Source organism: Canis lupus, chromosome 24 (genome assembly GCF_003254725.2).
Source record: "Canis lupus dingo isolate Sandy chromosome 24, ASM325472v2, whole genome shotgun sequence".
Lineage (NCBI taxonomy): Eukaryota > Metazoa > Chordata > Mammalia > Carnivora > Canidae > Canis > Canis lupus.
The window spans coordinates 19,568,495-19,588,163 of NC_064266.1; the positions used below are offsets into that span (position 1 = coordinate 19,568,495).

The window sequence follows — 19,669 nt, forward strand, 5'->3', positions numbered from 1 at the left end:
AGCATGATGAAGGGGATATTGCTGCAGTCATCTCTGGAAAATACAATCTGTCACCACTGAAAAGAGGAAGTGGGTTGGAAGAATGGAGCTAAAAGGAACACTCTGGCCAGGGCCTAGTCAAGGATCCCCCAGTCAAGCTCTCTCAGGAAGGAAAAAAAAATAGCTAGAATAAGCAATAGCATCTCAAGGGAAGAAGAAGCTTGTCCTGTGACAAAACAATCTAATACCATCTCTGACTTCCTCTTTGGTTCTGCCAACATATAGTCAGCTGCTGGGATGGAAGCAAGGGTCAAGAATAGTGGGGAAACTAAGTCACAGAAGGCAGTATCTAATGTGGGCCCCATAGAAGGCTCTGGACACAATCTTGTGTGCTGGCTGTTGCTGTTCAAAAGAAAAGAGGGGGTGCATTTTTTTAATAATAACTTTATTTTTTATTGGTGTTCAATTTGCCAACATACAGAATAACGCCCAGTGCTCATCCCGTCAAGTGCATTTTTGATGTGGGGTTTCTCCTCTTCATGCCCCAGAGCTGGACAAACAGAAGAGGCACCCCTTCTCCTCCTGGGCATGGGGTGTGTTGCTGTCCTTCAGAATGGACATGCTAAAGTCCCTTCACCACACAGGCCTCCTCCACCCTCTAAAACAGAAGCCATCCTCCCCCTCCAAAGACCTAATTCTTTGTTCACCCGAAGGTCTTTCCCCTGTAGGTGTACTCTCAAAGCCCATCAGACATGGCTCATTTTTACCACTGACCTCTCTGGAGCAGGGAAAGAGGGCCCCACTCCCTGGAAGCCCTATTCCCCAGAGCCTTCCTCCTGGACAGCTGGGCAGTTCATCTGGACCGTTCTCGAAGACTCAACACACCCTCTACTCTGGCAGACCATGTACCTTCATGCTCCTGGACAAGAAAAAGCCAGCAGGGCCTCTGACATGGAGTGAGGGGGCAAAGGGACACAGCCCTGACACTAACAGGGTCTGCCACAACTTCTCCAAGCATCTTGGGAGCCTTCTATCTATAATTTCATAGCCTAGCCTGCTTCCTCTTTCACAGTCTAGAAGCAGAAATTGTCAAAATCCCACAGCACATTCTTCCAATCACAGTCACTTCCTCTTTCGTGAGTGAGACAAGACTTCCCCTCTCATCGCAGAGCGAAGTCCCAGGCCTCTCCAGCACAACATTCACACAGAGTAGGCTCCCTGCCACCACGATGCCTGCACCTGCCTCCCCACCCCGCCTGCCTCTGCCACCCCTGCTGCTGCCCCTGCTGCTGGGCCTCACAGGTGAGTGCCACCCTTAGGGACCACTGGGCAGGGTGCTCACCTGAGTGCAGCCGCAGTGGTACCGGTTTCCCATTGGCAATGGGGAGGACACTGCCGCTTCCTTTTTTGCTTTTTTTTTTTTTTTTAACATTTTATATTTATTTGACAGATTGAGGGAGCACAAGCTGGGGAGCAGCAGAGGAAGAGGGAGAAGCAGGCTCCCCACTGAATAGGGAGCCTGATGTGGGGCTTGATCCCAAAACCCTGAGATCATGACCTGAGCTGAAGGCAGACGCTTAACTGACTGAGCCCCCCAGGCGCCCCTGCCACTTCTTCTTGAAGACATTTCTCTGAATGTTTTCTTTTACAACAAGGACCTCCCAAACAAATCCCCCCAGAAGGCTTATTACTTGGAAGTGTCATTTCCTTTCCCAGTCAGGTCCAGACAGCATTTACCCCACCAGGCATTTCTCGGTGACCAGGTTTCCCAGCCCTGCTTCACTTCTAAAACTCCTATCACCCTGTGAAGGCTCCATGACCCCCTGTGGCTTGATCTGCAGGACCTGGTGCCATCCTGAGAGAGGAGGCAGAGGTGCAGCATCTGACTCCTGCTGAAAACCCTAGAACCTGGGAGTCAGAGCCACCCTCATTTAAGATAGAGAGGATCATAGATAGGTAGATCAACAGATCACAATTACTCCACATGCCATGCAGAGGGATGAGGAAATTGGGAAGTGGGGAGCACCTGGATGGCTCAGTGGTTGAGTTCAGCTCAGGTCATGATCCCGGGATCCTGGGATCAAGTCTCTCATCGGCTCCCTGTGGGGAGCCTGCTTCTCCCTCTGCCTATGTCTCTGCCTCTCTCTGTGTCTCTCATGAATAAATAAATAAAATCTTAAAAAAAAAAGAAAAGAAAAGAAAAGAAAACTGAGAAGTGGTACTTTGTAGACATTAAGTATCCCCCAAATCTCAACATCCTAAAATTATATTCTTAATATGGGAATTAATCATGCCTTTTGGTTCCCCCCTTCTTGCCAGACCTAATCCCAGGAGCCTGCAGACAGGTGAAGTGCCCCTTCTCCCCCACAGCAGGTTGACACCTCAGTGGAAAAGCTGTCCAGGAAAGTGGTTAAAAGCACAAATACTTTTTGAAACATTATCAGTCAGAGTTCAAATCCAAGTTCACCACTTATACCCGGACTTCGGACAAGTTACAAATTTTTCTGTGCGTCCATTTTCTTGTGTGGAAACAGGGATAAATACTAATGCCTTTCTCACAGAGTAGTGGCGGGAGCTGAAGGAGTCAGTTCTGTATGTGAGTGCTTAGAGTGATGTCTGGTACACAGAAGGGTCTGTGGAAACTCGCTGTCAAATCCTTCTAGGGTTTAATGAAGGCAAATATGAACACATAAAATGACAGTCCTGCTGATTCTGGCCATTATAGCACTCACTCCGTGTCCTTGACAACCCATGTCTTCATTTAAAATTCACAGCACTAATGGGGAAAGGCTTGACCCATCCTGCTTGACAGAGGAAACTACCGAAGCCCAAGGATGGAGGGGAAGGAGGGAGGGGCTTCCCCCAAACAGCAGCAGGTTTGTGCGTCCTGGGATCTGGCCTTGAGCCCACATCAGCCTGACTACAGGTCCACAGTCTCCAGGCCCTAAGGCACAGTCCTGAGTGTTTTTCAAAAGTTCCTAATTTCAGTCTTACAACAAAGTTGTAAGAGAAGTCCCCTGGGCCAGGCTGGGGACAGTGGAGCTAAATTCTTTTTCCCTCCAGGAGTGGCAGGTGAGGTGGAGCTGCAGGTGATCCAGCCTGAGAAGTCAGTGTCACTCCCACCTGGAGAGGCCCTCACTCTACGCTGCACCCTGACTTCCCTGATCCCCATTGGGACGGTTAGGTGGTTCAGGGGGACAGAGTCAGGCCGAGAGTTAATCTTCAGCTTCAGAGGAGGCCATTTCCCCCGAGTAACAAATATTACAGATACCACAAAGAGAAACAACGTGGACTTTTCCATCCGCATCAGTAATATCACCCCAGCAGATTCCGGTACCTACTACTGTGTGAAGTTCCAGAAAGGAAACCCCGATGTGGAGTTGAAGTCTGGACCAGGCACCAGGGTGTTTGTACATGGTAAGTCCAGATTCCTGAGAACCCAGCCCCTTGTTCTAAGACAAATCACAAACTCCAGGCTCTCAGCCCAAGGCTCTCCCTTTGTTAACCCTTGTGTCAAAGTTGAGGACAGAAGATGGGGATAGTAAGAAATCACAGCACAAGAGCAGAGTGAAACATAAACCCAGGGCTCCTAGCAGTAGAATCCTACCCTTTAAAATCTTACATTTTCAGGATCCCTGGGTGGCGCAGCGGTTTGGCGCCTGCCTTTGGCCCAGGGCGCTATCCTGGAGACCTGGGATTGAGTCCCACGTTGGGCTCCTGGTGCATGGAGCCTGCTTCTGCCTGTGTCTCTGCCTCTCTCTCTCTCTCTCTCTCTCTGTGACTATCATAAATAAAATCTTACATTTTCAAAAGCCACAAATTAGAGTGGAAAGCAGAGTGAGTAAAATTATAGGCACCAGGGCCAAATGGTCTGGATTCAACTTTTAACTGCCATTTTCAAGCTGTGTGACTTTATTGACTTTCTTAAATTCTCTGTGCCTCCATTTCCTCATCTGTATGATAGGGATAATAATAGCACCTCATAGATATGTTATGAATAGTACAAACATAAATGAGTTTATAAATGTAGAACACTTAGAAAAGCACCTGTAACATAAGTATTGCGTTAGTGTATATCATCATTATTTGGGATATTAAAACCACTTAAAAGCATAATCTTAAAGGCATGGAAACATGGATTCACAGAAACAAAGAATGAAAGAATTATTGAAGCAGAAAATCATAAAAATAGTATTTGGGGATATGGACTATGTAATCCTTATACTTCTTAACTTTTGCTCTTGTTTTTTTAAGACCCGTGTATTTTTGGATTTGGTCCAGGCGGATAGAATGGTGGCTCAAGACAAAGTTCACAAGACTCTAAGCAGCATCCATACAGGGAAGCCTGGGAAGCAGAGCAGTTAGTTTAAGCCTGTTTTACTAATGACTTGATGATTGTGTTGTTTTCTCTGTTAAAAATTAGTGTGATAACTTACTCTAACAAAACAGAATAGAAACATACATCAACAGAATTTTTTTTCATCAACAGAATTTTTTAATTACAACTTTAGCATCTCAGGGCCATGGAGAACCAAAGGGAATTAGTAGGCAGTCTTTTGAGACAAAAAGAAGGTCATATGATTTTTAAGAATTGAAAATAAAAAGCAACTTGTATGCAAACCATTTGAATGAGATCAGCATGAGATGTATATAGGGAACATACATGCTAGAAGACGAAGAGTGGTGCCTTCAAAATACTTAAGGAAAATGATGTCCAACTTAAAATTCTAGAGCCAGCCAATCTGTTGAATTTGTGACATCACCAAGAGCTACCTTTCAATGTATCCTTTCTGTTTTACCAAAATAAAAGGTAAACAAAGAAAAGTAAGAATGGGAACCAGAAATAGAGGACTGGAGACTCCAAGATAAGAGATGTGAAAAGAGGCATAGGAATAGCCAGTAGGCCATTGTAGAACAGGAGGACTGAGGGCTTTAGAGGGACATCTCAAAAAGACTGAATTGCTAGAACATTAGTCTTCAAACTCATGCCCACCACTTTTTTTTTATAAATTTATTTTTTATTGGTGTTCAATTTGCCAACATACAGAATAACACCCAGTGCTCATCCCGTCAAGTGCCCCCCTCAGTACCTGTCACCCAGTCACTCCCAACCCCCGCCCCGCTCCCCTTCCACCATCCCTAGTTCATTTCCCAGAGTTAGGAGTCTTTTATGTTCTGTCTCCCTTTCTGATATCTCCCACTCATTTTTTCTCCTTTCCCCTTTTTTCCCTTTTATATTCCCCAAATGAATGAGACCATATAATGTTTGTCCTTCTTCGATTGACTTATTTCACTCAGCATAATACCCTCCAGTTCCATCCACGTTGAAGCAAATGGTGGGTATTTGTCATTTCTAATGGCTGAGTAATATTCCATTGTATACATAGACCACAGCTTCTTTATCCATTCATCTTTCGATGGACACCGAGGCTCCTTCCACAGTTTGGCTATTGTGGACATTGCTGCTATAAACATAGGGGTGCAGCACTTCTAATATCATTTAAGATTAAAGTATTAGCCAATGCTTTCAGAAAGAAGAAAACAGTAGAAAGCATACAAATTATAAAGGAAGTGGAAAAACTATCTCTCTTTGTAGATGATATGGATTCTGGAAAATTTAGTGGACTCAACATTAAGCTATTACAAAGTATAAGATACTTTAGTAGTGTGGCAAGTTATAAAATCAATAAATAGACTTCATATAAGCAAACAAAAAACCAGTTAGAAGATATAATAAAACAGATGATCACATATACAATATCAAATTTAATACTTTGGGCACCTTCTACCAAAACAGTGATTTACTTGCCCACAAAAAAATCTGGGCAAATTATATGAAATAATGGTTGACAGGATATTGGACAACAGGCAACAAAGGACAGTGATCCATGAGAGATGAGAGACAAATGATGTGGAACCCAAGTTTGCCCTCCAGCTTACTCTCTGAGAAAGCTTCCATGCCATCATGCAGTAAAAGAAAACTCAAATGGAGCACGGAGGTCTCTTCGAGTTGACAGAGAGAGCTAGAAGTCCAAAGAGGGCAAAGTGGCTGGAGTTTTCATAGGAGAGCACTGAAGATGAGAAAGATACACAGAGAGAGAATCCCAAAGATCTTGAGTATTTGACAAAAGAGTATGTCCATGAGGACATACATGTTCATGAGTATATGTACATAGCCTCAAGGGAAAATATCCCTGGAGCTCACACAAGGCTATTCCTTGTACCTATTCCCACCAACCTGAGTGAAAAACTTCATAATTTATGGGGGGCATCTGGCACAGTATGCAAGAGAAAACAGCTATAATCTCAGATTTCAACACTCCTCTTTCAATAACTGGCAAAACAAGAAGGCAGAAAAATCACTAAATATGTAGAAGCTTTGAACAGCATTATAAAACAACTTAAGCCAACTGACGTTTATAGAACACCTGAGCCCCAAACAGCAGAATACACATTCTTTTTGACTGCAAAGGTAACATTTACCAAGATGCACCATATCCTGGTCCATAAATTGTCTTAGTAAGTTTAAAATGAGTCAAGTCATACAAAATGTTTTCTCACTGAGATTATATTGATAATAACAAGATAATCTCTGGAAAATCCCCAGACATTTGGAAACAAAGTGATACACTTCTGAATAACATGTTATGAAAGAAAAAAATAAAAAGAAAATGAGAGCATTCTAAACTGAATGAACATAAAAGTACAACATACCAAATTTGTGGATGCAGCCAAAACAGTGTTTAGGGGGAAATTTATAGCACTAAATGGACCGAAGAATAGTTTCAACTCAGTGACCTTAGAAATTAGAACAAGAAGAATGAATGAAACCCAAAGTAACCAGAAGAAAGGCAATAATAAAGAACAGAGCATAGGGATCCCTGGGTGGCGCAGCGGTTTGGCGCCTGCCTTTGGCCCAGGGCGCGATCCTGGAGACTCGGGATCGAATCCCACGTCGGGCTCCCTGCATGGAGCCTGCTTCTCCCTCTGCCTGTGTCTCTGCCTCTCTCTCTCTCTCTCTGTGACTATCATGAATAAATAAATAAAATCTTTAAGAAAAAAAAATAAAGAACAGAGCATAAATCAGAAGTAGAAAATGGAAAACTAGGAGAAAAATCAATAAAACCAAAAGCTGGTTCTTGAAGAAAATCAGTAAAATTTATAAACTCCTAGCCACACAGTCAGCCAAGAAAAAAGAGAGAGGACGCAAATTACCAATATCAAGACTGAGAGATGGGATGCTAGGCTGGCTTAGTCAGAAGAGTAACTGTTGATCTCAGGGTCATGAGTTTGAGCCTCACCTTGGGTGTAGAAATTACTATAAATAAATAAATGAACAAACAAACTTGAAAAAAAAAGAGAATGAGAGAGTTAACGTCCCTACAGACTCCACAGATATTAAAAATATTATAAGGAAACTTTATGGAAAATTTTATACCTATAAACTCAACAACTTAGATGAAATGGACAAATTCTTTGGAAGACACAGACTACCAGAGGTCACTCAAGAAGTCAGTAGCCTGATTTTTGAATTTGTGATTTAAAAACCTTCTCACAACAACAGTCCAGGCTCAGATGACTTCACCGAGGAACTCGATCAAACATTTAAGAAAGAAATACGAACAATTCTACACAAATTATTCCAGAAAATTGGAAAGAGAATGATGCTTCCCAATCAATCTTTAAAACCAACATTACTGTGATACTAAAACCAGATAAAGAAAACTTGAGATCAATATATCTCATGAATGTATAATTATTATAAAGCTACAAAAATCATACAGTGTAGTATTGGCATCAAGGTAGACAAGTAGATAGGGGTGCCTGGCTGGTTCAATCAGAAGAGCATGCAACTCTTGATCTTAGGGTCGTGAGTTTGAGCCCCACATTGGGTGTAAAGATTACTAAAAATAAACTTTTTAAAAAAGATAGACATAGATCAATGAAAAAGAACAGATTCATATAATAATATATAGTCAATTGATTTCTTTAAAAAAAAAAGTAAAGGCAACTTCATGAGGAAAGAAGTCCTCAACAATAGTGGTGATTCCATTGGACCATTAGTAAGCAAACCAATGGAACAGAATTACAAAATCCAGAACAGTTCCTCCTACCACATACCAAAATTAATTCCACATGGGTCAGATATTTAAATAATGAAACTGTGCAAGTATGAGAATCATGTCTGGATTCTTTTGTAATCTGGAAGTGAGGAAAACCTTCCCAACTGTAATTCAAAATGCAGAGACAAAAAGAGGAAAAAATGACAATTTGATCATATTGTACAAAAAGAAACTTGTTTATGGAGTGGGGGTGTGTGCATATACTATTTTGCAACTTATAACACAGACATAGAATCACCCCTAATGTATATAAAGAGCTTCTAAAATTTTACAACAAGCAACTTTATAGAATTATGGGCAATACATATGAGAAGACAATTTATAGAAAGTGAAATAGAAACATCTCCTAAATATATGAGTATGTTTAATCACCCTCATATGAAAGGATATACTATTTAAAACTACATTGGGACACAACTTTTCACCTATCTGGTTGGCCCAAAATTCAAAATTGTGACAATACACTCTGTTGGAGGAGCTGTGGGGAAACTGATACTTCCATATATTGTAGGTAGAAATTCAAAATTATGTAAGTCATAAGGAGGTGGATTTGGCAATATTTAGCAAAATTACATATTAGATATACTTATTACATGCTTATACATTACCCTGTGACCTAACCATCCCACTTCTAGAAATGTATCCCAAAAATATACTAACATAAGTATAATGTTTTATGGTTAGGCTCTTGGTTACAACACTATGTATAAGAATAAAAGGCGGGAACCCTGGGTGGCGCAGTGGTTTAGTGCCTGCCTTTGGCCCAGGGCGCGATCCTGGAGACCCAGGATCGAATCCCATGTCGGGCTCCCAGGGAATGGAGCCTGCGTCTCCCTCTGCCTATGTCTCTGCCTCTCTCTCTCTCTCTCTCTCTCTCTCTCTCTCTCTCTGTGTGACTATCATAAATTAAAAAAATTTAAAAAAAAAAAGAATAAAAGACAACCTGCTAAATAAATTATGGTAGAGTCACACAATGCAGTACTACAACTTTAAAAAGCCCTGAGAAGAAGTCAGCACTTTGCTTCAGCATGACCCACAGGATATCATTAAACAGGAAAAGTAATGTGAAGAATAGTGTGTGGAGCACACTATCTTTTATGTTAAGAAGAGTGGGAAATACAAGCATATCCATATTTGATCGTATTCTTTTAAAAGAGGAAAAATCAAAATGTACTTTTAAACATTTACCTATAGGGGAGGAAGGCAGTAGGGTAGAAGGGACAGGGATGAAAGTTAGACTTCTCTGACTGTACTTTGAGGTTTTGATTTTATAAACATTGCACATTTTAAATAATTAATAAACAAAATTTTAAAATTTCTGAATATCTAGATTACTAAATCTAAATTTTAACTAATTAATCTAACTATATATTGATGGCTTAACCAGATAAAGAGAAGTTATTTCAAGAGACTTTAAAACATAGGGCTTTAGGGGCATCTAGGTGGCTCAGTGGTTGAGTGTCTGCCTTTGGCTCAGGTTGTGATCCCCAGGTCCTGGGATTGAGTCCCACATTGGGCTCCCCACAGGGAGCCTGCTTCTCCCTCTGCCTATGTCTCTGCCTCTCTGTGTGTGTCTCTTATTAATAAATAAAGTCTTTTTTTAAAAAAGATAGGGTTTTAGCTTGGACTCACCAAGCAGATCCTTAGACAAATATATGAGTGCAAAGAACCCCAGTAAGGGAGTGGTAAAATCAGTTAGTGAAGGTTGTGTCATCAAGCTCACCACTACTGTGGGTAAATGAAGCTTAATCAGATAAAAACTATGGGAAATGATACAGAACATGTCTCAGATGTATCCCTCTTGAAAGGAAAGGTGTTTGGGCTGATTATATACCAATTTCCTCTCAGGCATTGATTGAGAGCTGTTCTCAGAGGATGTTAGATGCCCCATGCTTCATATGCACGGACAACCTTCCATATAATCAATCTTCTGAAAAAGTTTTCAGGAGGAAACATGCATAGACAGGCTTGTGGAAGTAGTCTTGAATGCACTGAGGTGGTCAAGCTCCAGGAATTGGGGCATACCTTGGAGAGTGTATATTACATACAATATGTATCTATATCTCCAATGAAACATATCCTAAGAACAAAGGGAACCAAGAGGAAATCCAAAACTCTATTCAATAATTTGGTAATAATATCTGATGTTGGTATTTATAAGTATTGTATATGTGTTGAAGGATAAAGCAAATAAATAACTGTGTTGAAGTCCTTAGGAACTGGAATTTTCAGGATAGAGACAGATACCAGGCAGAAATAGAGAAGTTAGGTTTAAAAATTGTATTCTTAAAATGGGATTACAACTATCAGTATTAACCTGTTTAATTGTTTCCCTCCTTAAAAAATACTTACTTCATAGCCCTGTCCTCCAAAAGGACCTGGAAGCAGTGACAACCTAGTAGTAATGAGCATCACTAGTACATAGATTATGGTCTCTAGCACTTTCACAAAAAACACCCAGGGCTATATAGGGCAATGACCGATTCCAGATCTTGGACAGAAAATGTGCGAAATGAGCATGGAGTATTTTGTTGTGTGAAAAGCAAGTAAACTATCAATGTCTACTGAAATTATTTAAAAAGACTCAGGAACTAACTTAAAGGAAGCTCCCATTGGCCAAAGATGAGATGATTTGAGCATTAAAAAGAATAAAAATCACAGTAGATTGACATCCATCAAAAATGTTTAAAATTATTATTTTATAATGATACAAAAATAAAAGAAACTTCATTACTCACCTTTGGGGGTTACTAAGGCACCAACTCATTTTTCCAAAATCCAAAAGACAGTAAGCAAAGGCATTTTCCCTGCCTTTCCTATATGGACTATATGTCAGAATAACCAAAAATAGTTGAATGAAAAAAATAATTTCAACTGATACCAACAGAAGGAATGGTAGCAATAGTCAGCCACCAGTGCGTAACTCCTGGTGGAATGATGGATCAAGACAATAATTACCTACATTTGTTAAAGACATTAGGCTGAAGGCTAGTAGAGAATTTCATCACAGACAGATCAATCTGACAACACCCAAAGCCACTAATCAATCTGCACACTATAAAAAGAGGCAGCGGGGCCCCTGGGTGGCTCAGTGGCTGAGTGTCTGCCTTTGGCTCAGGTCGTGATCCCTGGGTCCTGGGATCGAGTCCCACATTGGGCTTCTCGTGGGGAGCCTGCTTCTCCCTCTGCCTATGTCTCTGCCTCTCTCTGTGTTTCTCATGAATAAATGAATAAAATCTTTTAAAAAATAAAATAAAAATAAAAAGACAGTACAGCCAGATACTACATACCTCTTAATTAACCACCTACAAGGTGTTCTTGCCAAAATTGTGAACCGGGATCTAACCAACTAGACCCTTCAGATCCAACTGCAGGCAAAATATGGGAGAGAGAGGATTGTTTGAAATGATACAACAGAAGGGGCTCCTGGGTGGCTCAGTCAGTTAAGCATCTGCCTTTGGCTCAGGTCATGGTCCCAGGGTCCTGGGATTGAGCCCTACCTACATCAGGCTCCCTGCTCAACTGAGAGTTTGCTTCTCCCTCTGCGTCTGCCACTCCCCCTGCTTGTGCTCTCTCACACTGTCTCTCTGTCAAATAAATAAAATCTTTTTTAAAAAATATGATACCACAGAAATATATGCCAGAATGTGGAAAATTCTGCAGGTTTTTCCTGCAGGCTTGGGTTTTTCAATAAATAAATATTAAGAAAAATAAGAGGAGGGGCTCCTGGCTGGCTCAGTCAGTAGAGCATGCAACTCTTGATCTCAGGGTCCTGAGTTAAGCCCCACATTGGACATGGAGCCTACTTAAAAAAAAAAAAAAAAAAGACATAGCAACAAAATGTAACATGTGATCTTGTTTACATCCTGATTCAAACAAATCAATTATAAAATGATATTTGTGATAAAAGCAGGAAAATTTGAATGCTGGAAAGTATTAGATAATAATAAGAGAATTACTATAAAATTTTAAGTATGATAATGGATTTTGATTATGTTTAAAAAATAACTCTTTTTTTTTAGAGAGAGAGAGCATGAGTGGCAAGCAGAAGGGGCAGAGGGAGAGAGAGAATCTAAAGATCTTAAGATGGCTCTATGCCCAGCATGGAGCCTGACTCATCTCATGACCCTGAGATCGTGACCTGGGCCAAAATCAAGGATCAGAGGCTTACCCAACTGAGCCACTCAGACAACCCTTATACTTTGTGTTTTAATAAAGGGTTTTTTAAAACCCAAGCCTGTATAATCTCTGAAAAGTCCTTGTACATTCTCAGGTATTCATGTACCCTAAACGGAAGTTCACTACACTACTTAGCAATATCAAACATACTGGGAGGACTTATACTTATCTGGCAGAAAGTTTAGGGATGAATTTGTCATAGATTCATTAAAACTAAGCAAATAAAAAGTATAGGACAATTAGGGGCACCTGGATGGCTCAGTCAGAAGAGCATGCGACTCTTGATCTCAGGGTCATGAGTTCAAGCCCCACATTGGATGTAGAGATGACTTCAATAAATAAAAACTATTAAAAAAAAAGAAAGATATAAAAACTGGGTTGGGGGGGAAGTTGTGCAAGAAAGGAAATGTAATAATGATATATTACATGGCTCAGTTGTGAACAATACTTCTTTGGTCATAAAATATAAATGCTGAATACTGATAAGATAAAAGATTTTGATGTGTCTATTATAGGAAGATGTAAGGGAAGGAAGTGTGACTGTTTGGTGGAGGGAGATATATGAGAGTTAAACCGTCATCTTCCATAGTAGTAGGTCTATTCATAATATATGAAACTGAAAAAAAAGACAAATAATGGTATAAGCATCTTATTTAGAAACACAGAGAGGGGGCACCTGGATGGCTTAGTTGGTTAAGCATCTGACTCTTCATTCCAGCTTGGGTCATGATCTCAGGTTCATGGGACTGAACCCTGTGTCAGGCTCCATGGTAAGTGTGGAGCCTGCTTGAGATTCTCTCTCTCCTTCTCCCTCTTGCCCCTCCCTGCTCACACTCATATTCTCTCTCTCTCTCTCTTTCTCAATAAAAGGGGAAAAAAAGAAAGAAAAAGGAAGAAGAAAGAAAGAAAGAAAGAAAGAAAGAAAGAAAGAAAGAAAGAAAGAAAGAAAGAAGAAAAAAGAATGAAAAAAAGAAAGAAAGAAAGAAAGAAGAAAGAAAGAAAGAAAGAAAGAAAGAATCCAAAGAATCAGCTAAAATACTTAAAAGTGGTTGGTCTGTACATTTTTTTCCTAGGAGAGGAGGCAAGGGATCTGATGTTTTTAATTCTATACCTTATATGACTTTTTAAACAATGTACTTTAGGAAGGGGGGGAGGGAAGGAGGTTGGGGAATGACAATTTCTGATTTGCATTTTAACACTATTGCCATGGTCTGATGTTGAGTGCAGACAGCAGGGTTGAGAAGCAGTCAGTGAGGCCAGTTGGCAAACTGTTAATGGTAAGAAGTGTCATAATAAAAATTACGCAGAGGAGAAGACTGGAGGTGAGAGTTTGGGGTGAGTGGAGCTGGGTGAACCCTAAGGGCGGGTATCGAACTAAAGAGTAACCTGCCATCTTTATTTCTCTCTCTTCTCTCTCAACTTTGCCTCAATCAAAGCTAAGCCCTCTTTTCCAGAGGTTTCTGGCCCCTCCAACAGGACCAGCACAGGCCAGATAGTGAATTTCACCTGCACGTCAACTGGCTTCTTTCCCAAAAACATACACCTGAAATGGTTTGAAAATGGCATGGAGCTTCCCGCCTTTCAGACCTTGGTCTTCCTGCTTGGAGATGCTGCATCCTACACTATCATCAGCATAGCCATGGTGACCCTTGACTTATCCTCACTCCACTCCCAGCTCACCTGCCAAGTGGCTCACAGTACATTGCAGAGCCCCCTCAGTAGGCACGTGAACATCTCCAAATTCCTCCAAGGTAAGGATCCCCCCACCCACCCAAATGGCCAACCCTTGCTGACCACTACAGGTTCCGTTTGGAGCACTTCACCTGCCTCCTCCCATTTATTCTTCATCAAACCTCTTGTAAGATAGGTATGAGGTTCCCTATCTTATAGGACCATCCTCTTCTTACAAGATGCCATGGTTAGGTACTTCTCTTTCAGAGCCCCCTTTGCTCTCTTATATTTGGGAGGTGGAAATTCATTCATTCATTCAACAAGTGTTTACTGAGCATCTGCTATGTGGCAACATTATTCTAGGTGCTGAGGATTCCATGGTAAACAGAACAGACCTAATTCTGCTCTACCAAGTTCACAGTCACATAAGCCCCATCAACAAGATGCAAAAACTGTACAGTTCTAACTTTTTTCTAAGATTTACTTATTAGAGAGAGGAGAAGCAGAGGGAGTAGGAGAGAGAAAATACCAAGCAGACTCTCTGCCAAGCCCAGAGTCTGATGAGGGGCTCGATCTCACGACCCTGAGATCATGACCTGAGCCAAAATCAAGAGTTGGATGCTTAACCAACTGAACCACCCAGGTGCCCCATATAGTTCTAACTTATAATATGTGCTATGAGAGAAAAGAACTGAGTATTAAGATAAATGAAAGCAGGAGAAATGTAGTTTACTAAGGAAATGCCTTTTTGGGGGAGCCACGGCAAAAAGATGAAAGGGGGTCCTCCAAGGAAAAGATGGAATGTTCCAGGCAGAGAAAACAGGGTGTGTAAAGGCCTTGTAATGGAGACTGGAAGCGAGACATGCCAGAGCAGAGTGGAGGAAGAGATCCATGTGATCAGAGCTCAGGGAAGCAGGGTGTGTGGAGAAGGAAGAGGCTGGAGAGAGAAGCAGGGACAAGACCACACAGCGCTTCAAGCCACAGCAAGGAAGTTTCCCCCTATTGCATTGTCCCTGCAAATTCCTAACACTATGGTGTAAACCACCACACCACCATCGCTTTGCTGCCAGTCGTTGGATTTGAAACCCACCCTGACATCAGGGGAGAGGACAACGCAGGAAGGAAATCACCCTCACTGGCCTTCACAAGGGTGTCTGCAAGGGATCTGCGCTCTCCTCAGTCACCACCCCACAGCAACCTCAGAGTGCAGAGACCCCACTCACCTCCTGTAGATGGGCACATCCCTTTCAGGGCTCTGGAGCCCCAGTGCTCCTTCTCTGTCTATTCCAGCCAGAGCAAAGCAAAGAGAAAACCCATTAACAGCATCACGGTCTCCACAGCAACCCTCCTCCTCACTGGAGACCATGTTTAGTACCAAGGTAAAGAGTTTAGCTCCTCATTTTGGAAATGCCTCCCTCCCTAAGTAGTAGTTTGCCCTTACATAGCCAAAAGATACCAGAGAATAAATAAATAAATAAATAAATAAATAAATAAATAAATAAATAAGGATACCAGAGAGTTCCAGCCTGGAAATGGAATTCTAGCCTCCACCTAGAGCATCCCAAAGAAGCTAGGTGTCCCTGCTTCACGCAGATGATGAAATCAAGTTGCAGGGAAGTAAAATGACTTGTCCAAGGTCACGTGGCTTTTAAGTTCATGAGATGGAATTTGAACTCAGTAATACGTCTCTTGGATGACCATGTCAGACCTCCACAACACAGATACCAGAGCAAGGCAGGGTCCCCCTTCCCCAAGAAAGGTGCTTTCATCATGGTCAGTACAAGATAGGCATTGTGCTGCTTTCTGCACTCTCTCCAAACCCCTGGTTCCCCGTCCTTCCCTATATCAATGAAGAGACACACCATCAACCCAACCATCTAAGCCAGAGACCTATTTTACCAAATCTATCACAAGTTCAACCAAATAGACTTCTCACGTCTCTCTGACCTCATCCATTTTACTGCCACTTCCCAGATTCATCCCCAAGTTCAAGTCAACATCATCCCTTACCTGGTCACCATAGCCCCTTCTCTCATATCTACCATTACCCTTGACAGTGCAGCCCCCAAGTTCCCAGCAGTCAAACGCATTTTATAAAGGAGGCAGATCTTGTCCCTTCTTTGCTTAAAACCCTTTGCTGGCTCACCACTGCTCTTACAAAAATAAAACAAAATAAAATCCTTATCAGCATGTTCAACAAAAATCTTTAAACATTTTTTTCATATACTCCGAGATAATTGTGAAGAACTATGTAGTTCCTTATGTATTTTAAGGTAACATCTAAAATAGTTCATCACGAGATGCCTGGGTGGCTCACTCAGTTAAGCATCTGCCTTTGGCTCAAGTTATAATCCCAGGGTCCTGGGATGGAGTCCCACATTGGTTCCCTGCTCAGTGGGGAGCCTGCTTCTCCCTCCCCCTCTGCCCCTCCCCCTGCTCCTGTTTTCTCTTTCTCTCTCTCTCTCTTTCCCTCTCTCTCTCTCTCTTAAATGAATAAAATCTTAGAAAATAAAATAAAATAAAATTGTTCATCACAGACTTAAATAGTTGCAAGGGCCAGAACCCCTGGGATATTTCTTTAAAAAAAAAAAAAAGATTTTATTTATTCATGAGAGAGAGGGAGAGAGAGAGAGAGAGAGAGAGAGAGAGAGAGGCAGAGACACAGGCAAAGGGAGAAGCAGGCTCCATACTGGAAGCCCGATGTGGGACTTGATCCCAGGACTCCAGGATCACGCCCTGGGCTGAAGGCAGGCGCTAAACCACTGAACCACCCAGGGATCCCCCTCCCCTGGGATATTTCAAATGTTACATCTCTCTGAAGTGTTCAATGGAAAAGTAAAGTCATATTGCTTTGATTTCCACCATCATCCATTACAATAGACATAAACAAGCTCTTCTTGAATAATCAGAAATTTTATAATTTTCTTTTTACTTCCTAAATTTGTATTTCCATTCTAATTCCTGGGGAGAACTTTATCCTACTGTAAATATATTCTATATTTGAAAGTCCTTATTGACCACATCATCATACATATCATAGAGAACTATGAGAAAACATAGAACTACCACAAATATATATGTATTGAATATTGTATATAATAAATTGTATATATAACTTGTTATATAGAAAATTCAATATATATATAAATTGAATTTTTAAAATTGTTTCTTATGACCATAGGCTCTAAGTGTTAAAAAAAAATTCTTTTGGATTGAATTGCACAATCGATCAAAACAATCTAAGTATCTGACAAATTTTGACAAACAGTCATCAAAATAACCACTAAAATGTTATCGGAGATGCAGCTCAGTGAGCAAGATGGGGGAGGTTATGATGCTTTGATTAAAGTAGGCATTCTAGCCAGCAAGATTTTGAACTGTCCTTTTATTTTGTGTCCCAGAGTGTCACCCAAGGTCACTGCACCAGAGGTAGATTTGGGATGTGTGGCAGGAAGGTCTTCCCTCTGCAACATTGGGAGAAGGACTGAGGAGCAGGAGCAAGAGGCAGGAGTAGGCAGTCTCAGGCAGATCAATTTCAGGAAAGAGTCATGTGAGGGCTCAGGAGCTGGAAATTAATTGTCTTAAACTACCAATGTATGGGCTCCTTAGGATGTTGTTATGTGCCCCCAGGAGCAAGTGTGTAGGACCAGTAAGTGCAGATAGTCTTCATGGCCAGTGGCTATGAATTTGGCTTCATCTCACTCATGCTCACCCTCACTCATTCTGATCATCTTTCTGCCCTTGGACACGCTAGGCTTCACCTCAGGACCTCTGCCCATGCCCTTCCCTCTACCTGAGAGGCACTTCCCTACATGTGGCCTCTCCCAGAGCCTTCCTTCCTCTGGCCCTCCACCAGTCCCTTTGCCTAATATTCCAGTTAGCAGGACTGCATAGCAAATTATTCCCAAACATATTCCAATTTTTCTAAACTTACTCCAAATCTCCCAAATTATTATGCTCACATATTCTGTAGGGCAAGAATTTGGAGAGGGCCTGGCAGAGATGGCTTATCTCTGCTTCATGATGTCTGGGACCTCACCTCAATGTTTCCAGGGCTGAGATCATCTCAAAACTGCTTCACTAACATGCCTGGCCATTGGTGCTGGCTATTGGCTTGGGGCTTCTGTTCTTTTTGACATTGGCCTCTCCTGATCATCTTTCCATGTGGGTTAGTTTGAGCATCCTTGTAGCTCCAAAAGTGAATGTCCCAAGAGTCCAAAGTGGAAGTCACACCAACTTTGATAACTGACCTTTGGAAATTACAGTGTCAGCTCTGCTATACTCTTCGTCAGGCAGTCACAAAGTCCCACCCAGATTCCAGGGCAGAAGTAGACTCCCTTTCCAATGGGGAATGGCAAGGTTCTGGAAGACATGTGGGGACTTGCTGTGGCCATTTTTGGAAAACACAATCTGCCACATGCAGTTAACTCCTATTCATCTCTCTTATTTCTGCTGAAAGGTCACTTCTTTCAGAAACTCTTCCCTAATATGCCCCATCTCCAGACCAGGTCAGGTGATCCTGTGTAGGTTCTCAGAACCCGTATGAGGATCATGTCCCTGCTTTTCTCCTTCTATGTCCTTCATAGAAGAGCAGGAGCTCTGTGAGGCAGGGATAGTCTTGCTCGCTGCTCTATCCCAAGAACCAGGGTTGGAAAGCTAAGGATGCTCCTTGAACATCTTTTGCTTGAGGGAAGGAAGGAACAAAGGAAGGGCTGTTGTTTCAGTTATACCCACAGTGACTATATCAGCACACCAGGTTCCAAGCCTTCAGCTGGCCATACTCACTTGCCACATCCAAAGGTTCTACCCTGAAGTCATACAAAGCACCTGGCTAGAGATGAACAAAGGCCTTAAGGCCTGTGAGGCTTCCGTGCTCACCAAGAACCCAGATGGCACATTCAACCAAGACAGTCATATCCTGGTCTACACCTCTGAGGACAAAGCACAGCTCACCTGCCAAGTGTGGCAAGAGGCCCAGCCACCAGTCCAGGCCAGCATGCAACTGAGTGAGTTCAGAGGTGAGCCAGCATGTTGGGGTGAGTAGGGGGGGAATAACCAAGCAATGAAAGGTCCAGACCTGGACACCAACAGGCCAGGTTCATATGATGGCTCTGCCATGTCTGTCATGCGTGACTTTAAGGAAGTCACTTCACCTTCCTGTAACTCAGTTCCTTCATCTATAAAATGGGACAGGGCAGCCCGGGTGGCTCAGTGGTTTAGCGCTGCCTCCAGCCCAGGGTGTGATCCTGGAGACCCAGGATCAAGTCCCATGTCAGGCTTCCTGCATGGAGCCTGCTTCTCCCTCTGCCTGTGTCTCTGACTCTCTTTGTATGTCTCTCATGAATAAATAAATAACAATCTTCTTTAATAAATGGGACAGCAATTAGAGCAACCTCTGCTGAGGGTGCTGTTTGGTCCCAGAGGCTGCTGCCTGCTTTCATCACCCAGCTGGATCCTGACTGCACACTTCTGGCACCAGCTCTTCCAGTGAATAGCTAAATTCATCTGAACTATCTTCCCCCATTTTCACCCACCCTGTCCAAAGCCATTGGGATTCAACAATTACCGAGCACCTATTAGGGTGCTCTCATTTGATACCGAGACATCCTGAGGTACGTTTTATCATCCCCATTTTAAAGATTATGAAATGAGGCTTAGAGAGGTGAGGGGATTCCTTCTCCGGCTGAGTCTTGAGACCGGAGTCTTAGGTGAGGCTA

The 19,669-nt window shown here is 42.1% G+C and overlaps 1 protein-coding gene across 9 annotated transcripts in view; it reads left to right on the forward strand.

Annotated features, from left to right (window-relative positions):
* Positions 1–1,120: 1,120 nt before the first annotated feature.
* Positions 1,121–19,669, forward strand: part of LOC112673713 (signal-regulatory protein beta-1-like) — a 31,276-nt gene continuing 12,727 nt past the window's right edge. For 4 of the 9 annotated variants that reach the window (XM_025469555.3, XM_025469552.3, XM_049100398.1 and 1 more), the window contains exons 1-4: positions 1,121–1,281; positions 3,043–3,396; positions 13,718–14,032; positions 18,677–18,970. In XM_025469555.3, the coding sequence (XP_025325340.1) occupies positions 1,209–1,281; positions 3,043–3,396; positions 13,718–14,032; positions 18,677–18,970 (1,036 nt within the window). In that variant the 5' untranslated portion in view covers positions 1,121–1,208. The remainder of the gene's footprint in view (positions 1,282–3,042; positions 3,397–13,717; positions 14,033–18,676; positions 18,971–19,669) is intronic. The other 5 variants (XM_035705539.2, XM_025469559.3, XM_049100401.1 and 2 more) reach the window with 3 other exon arrangements.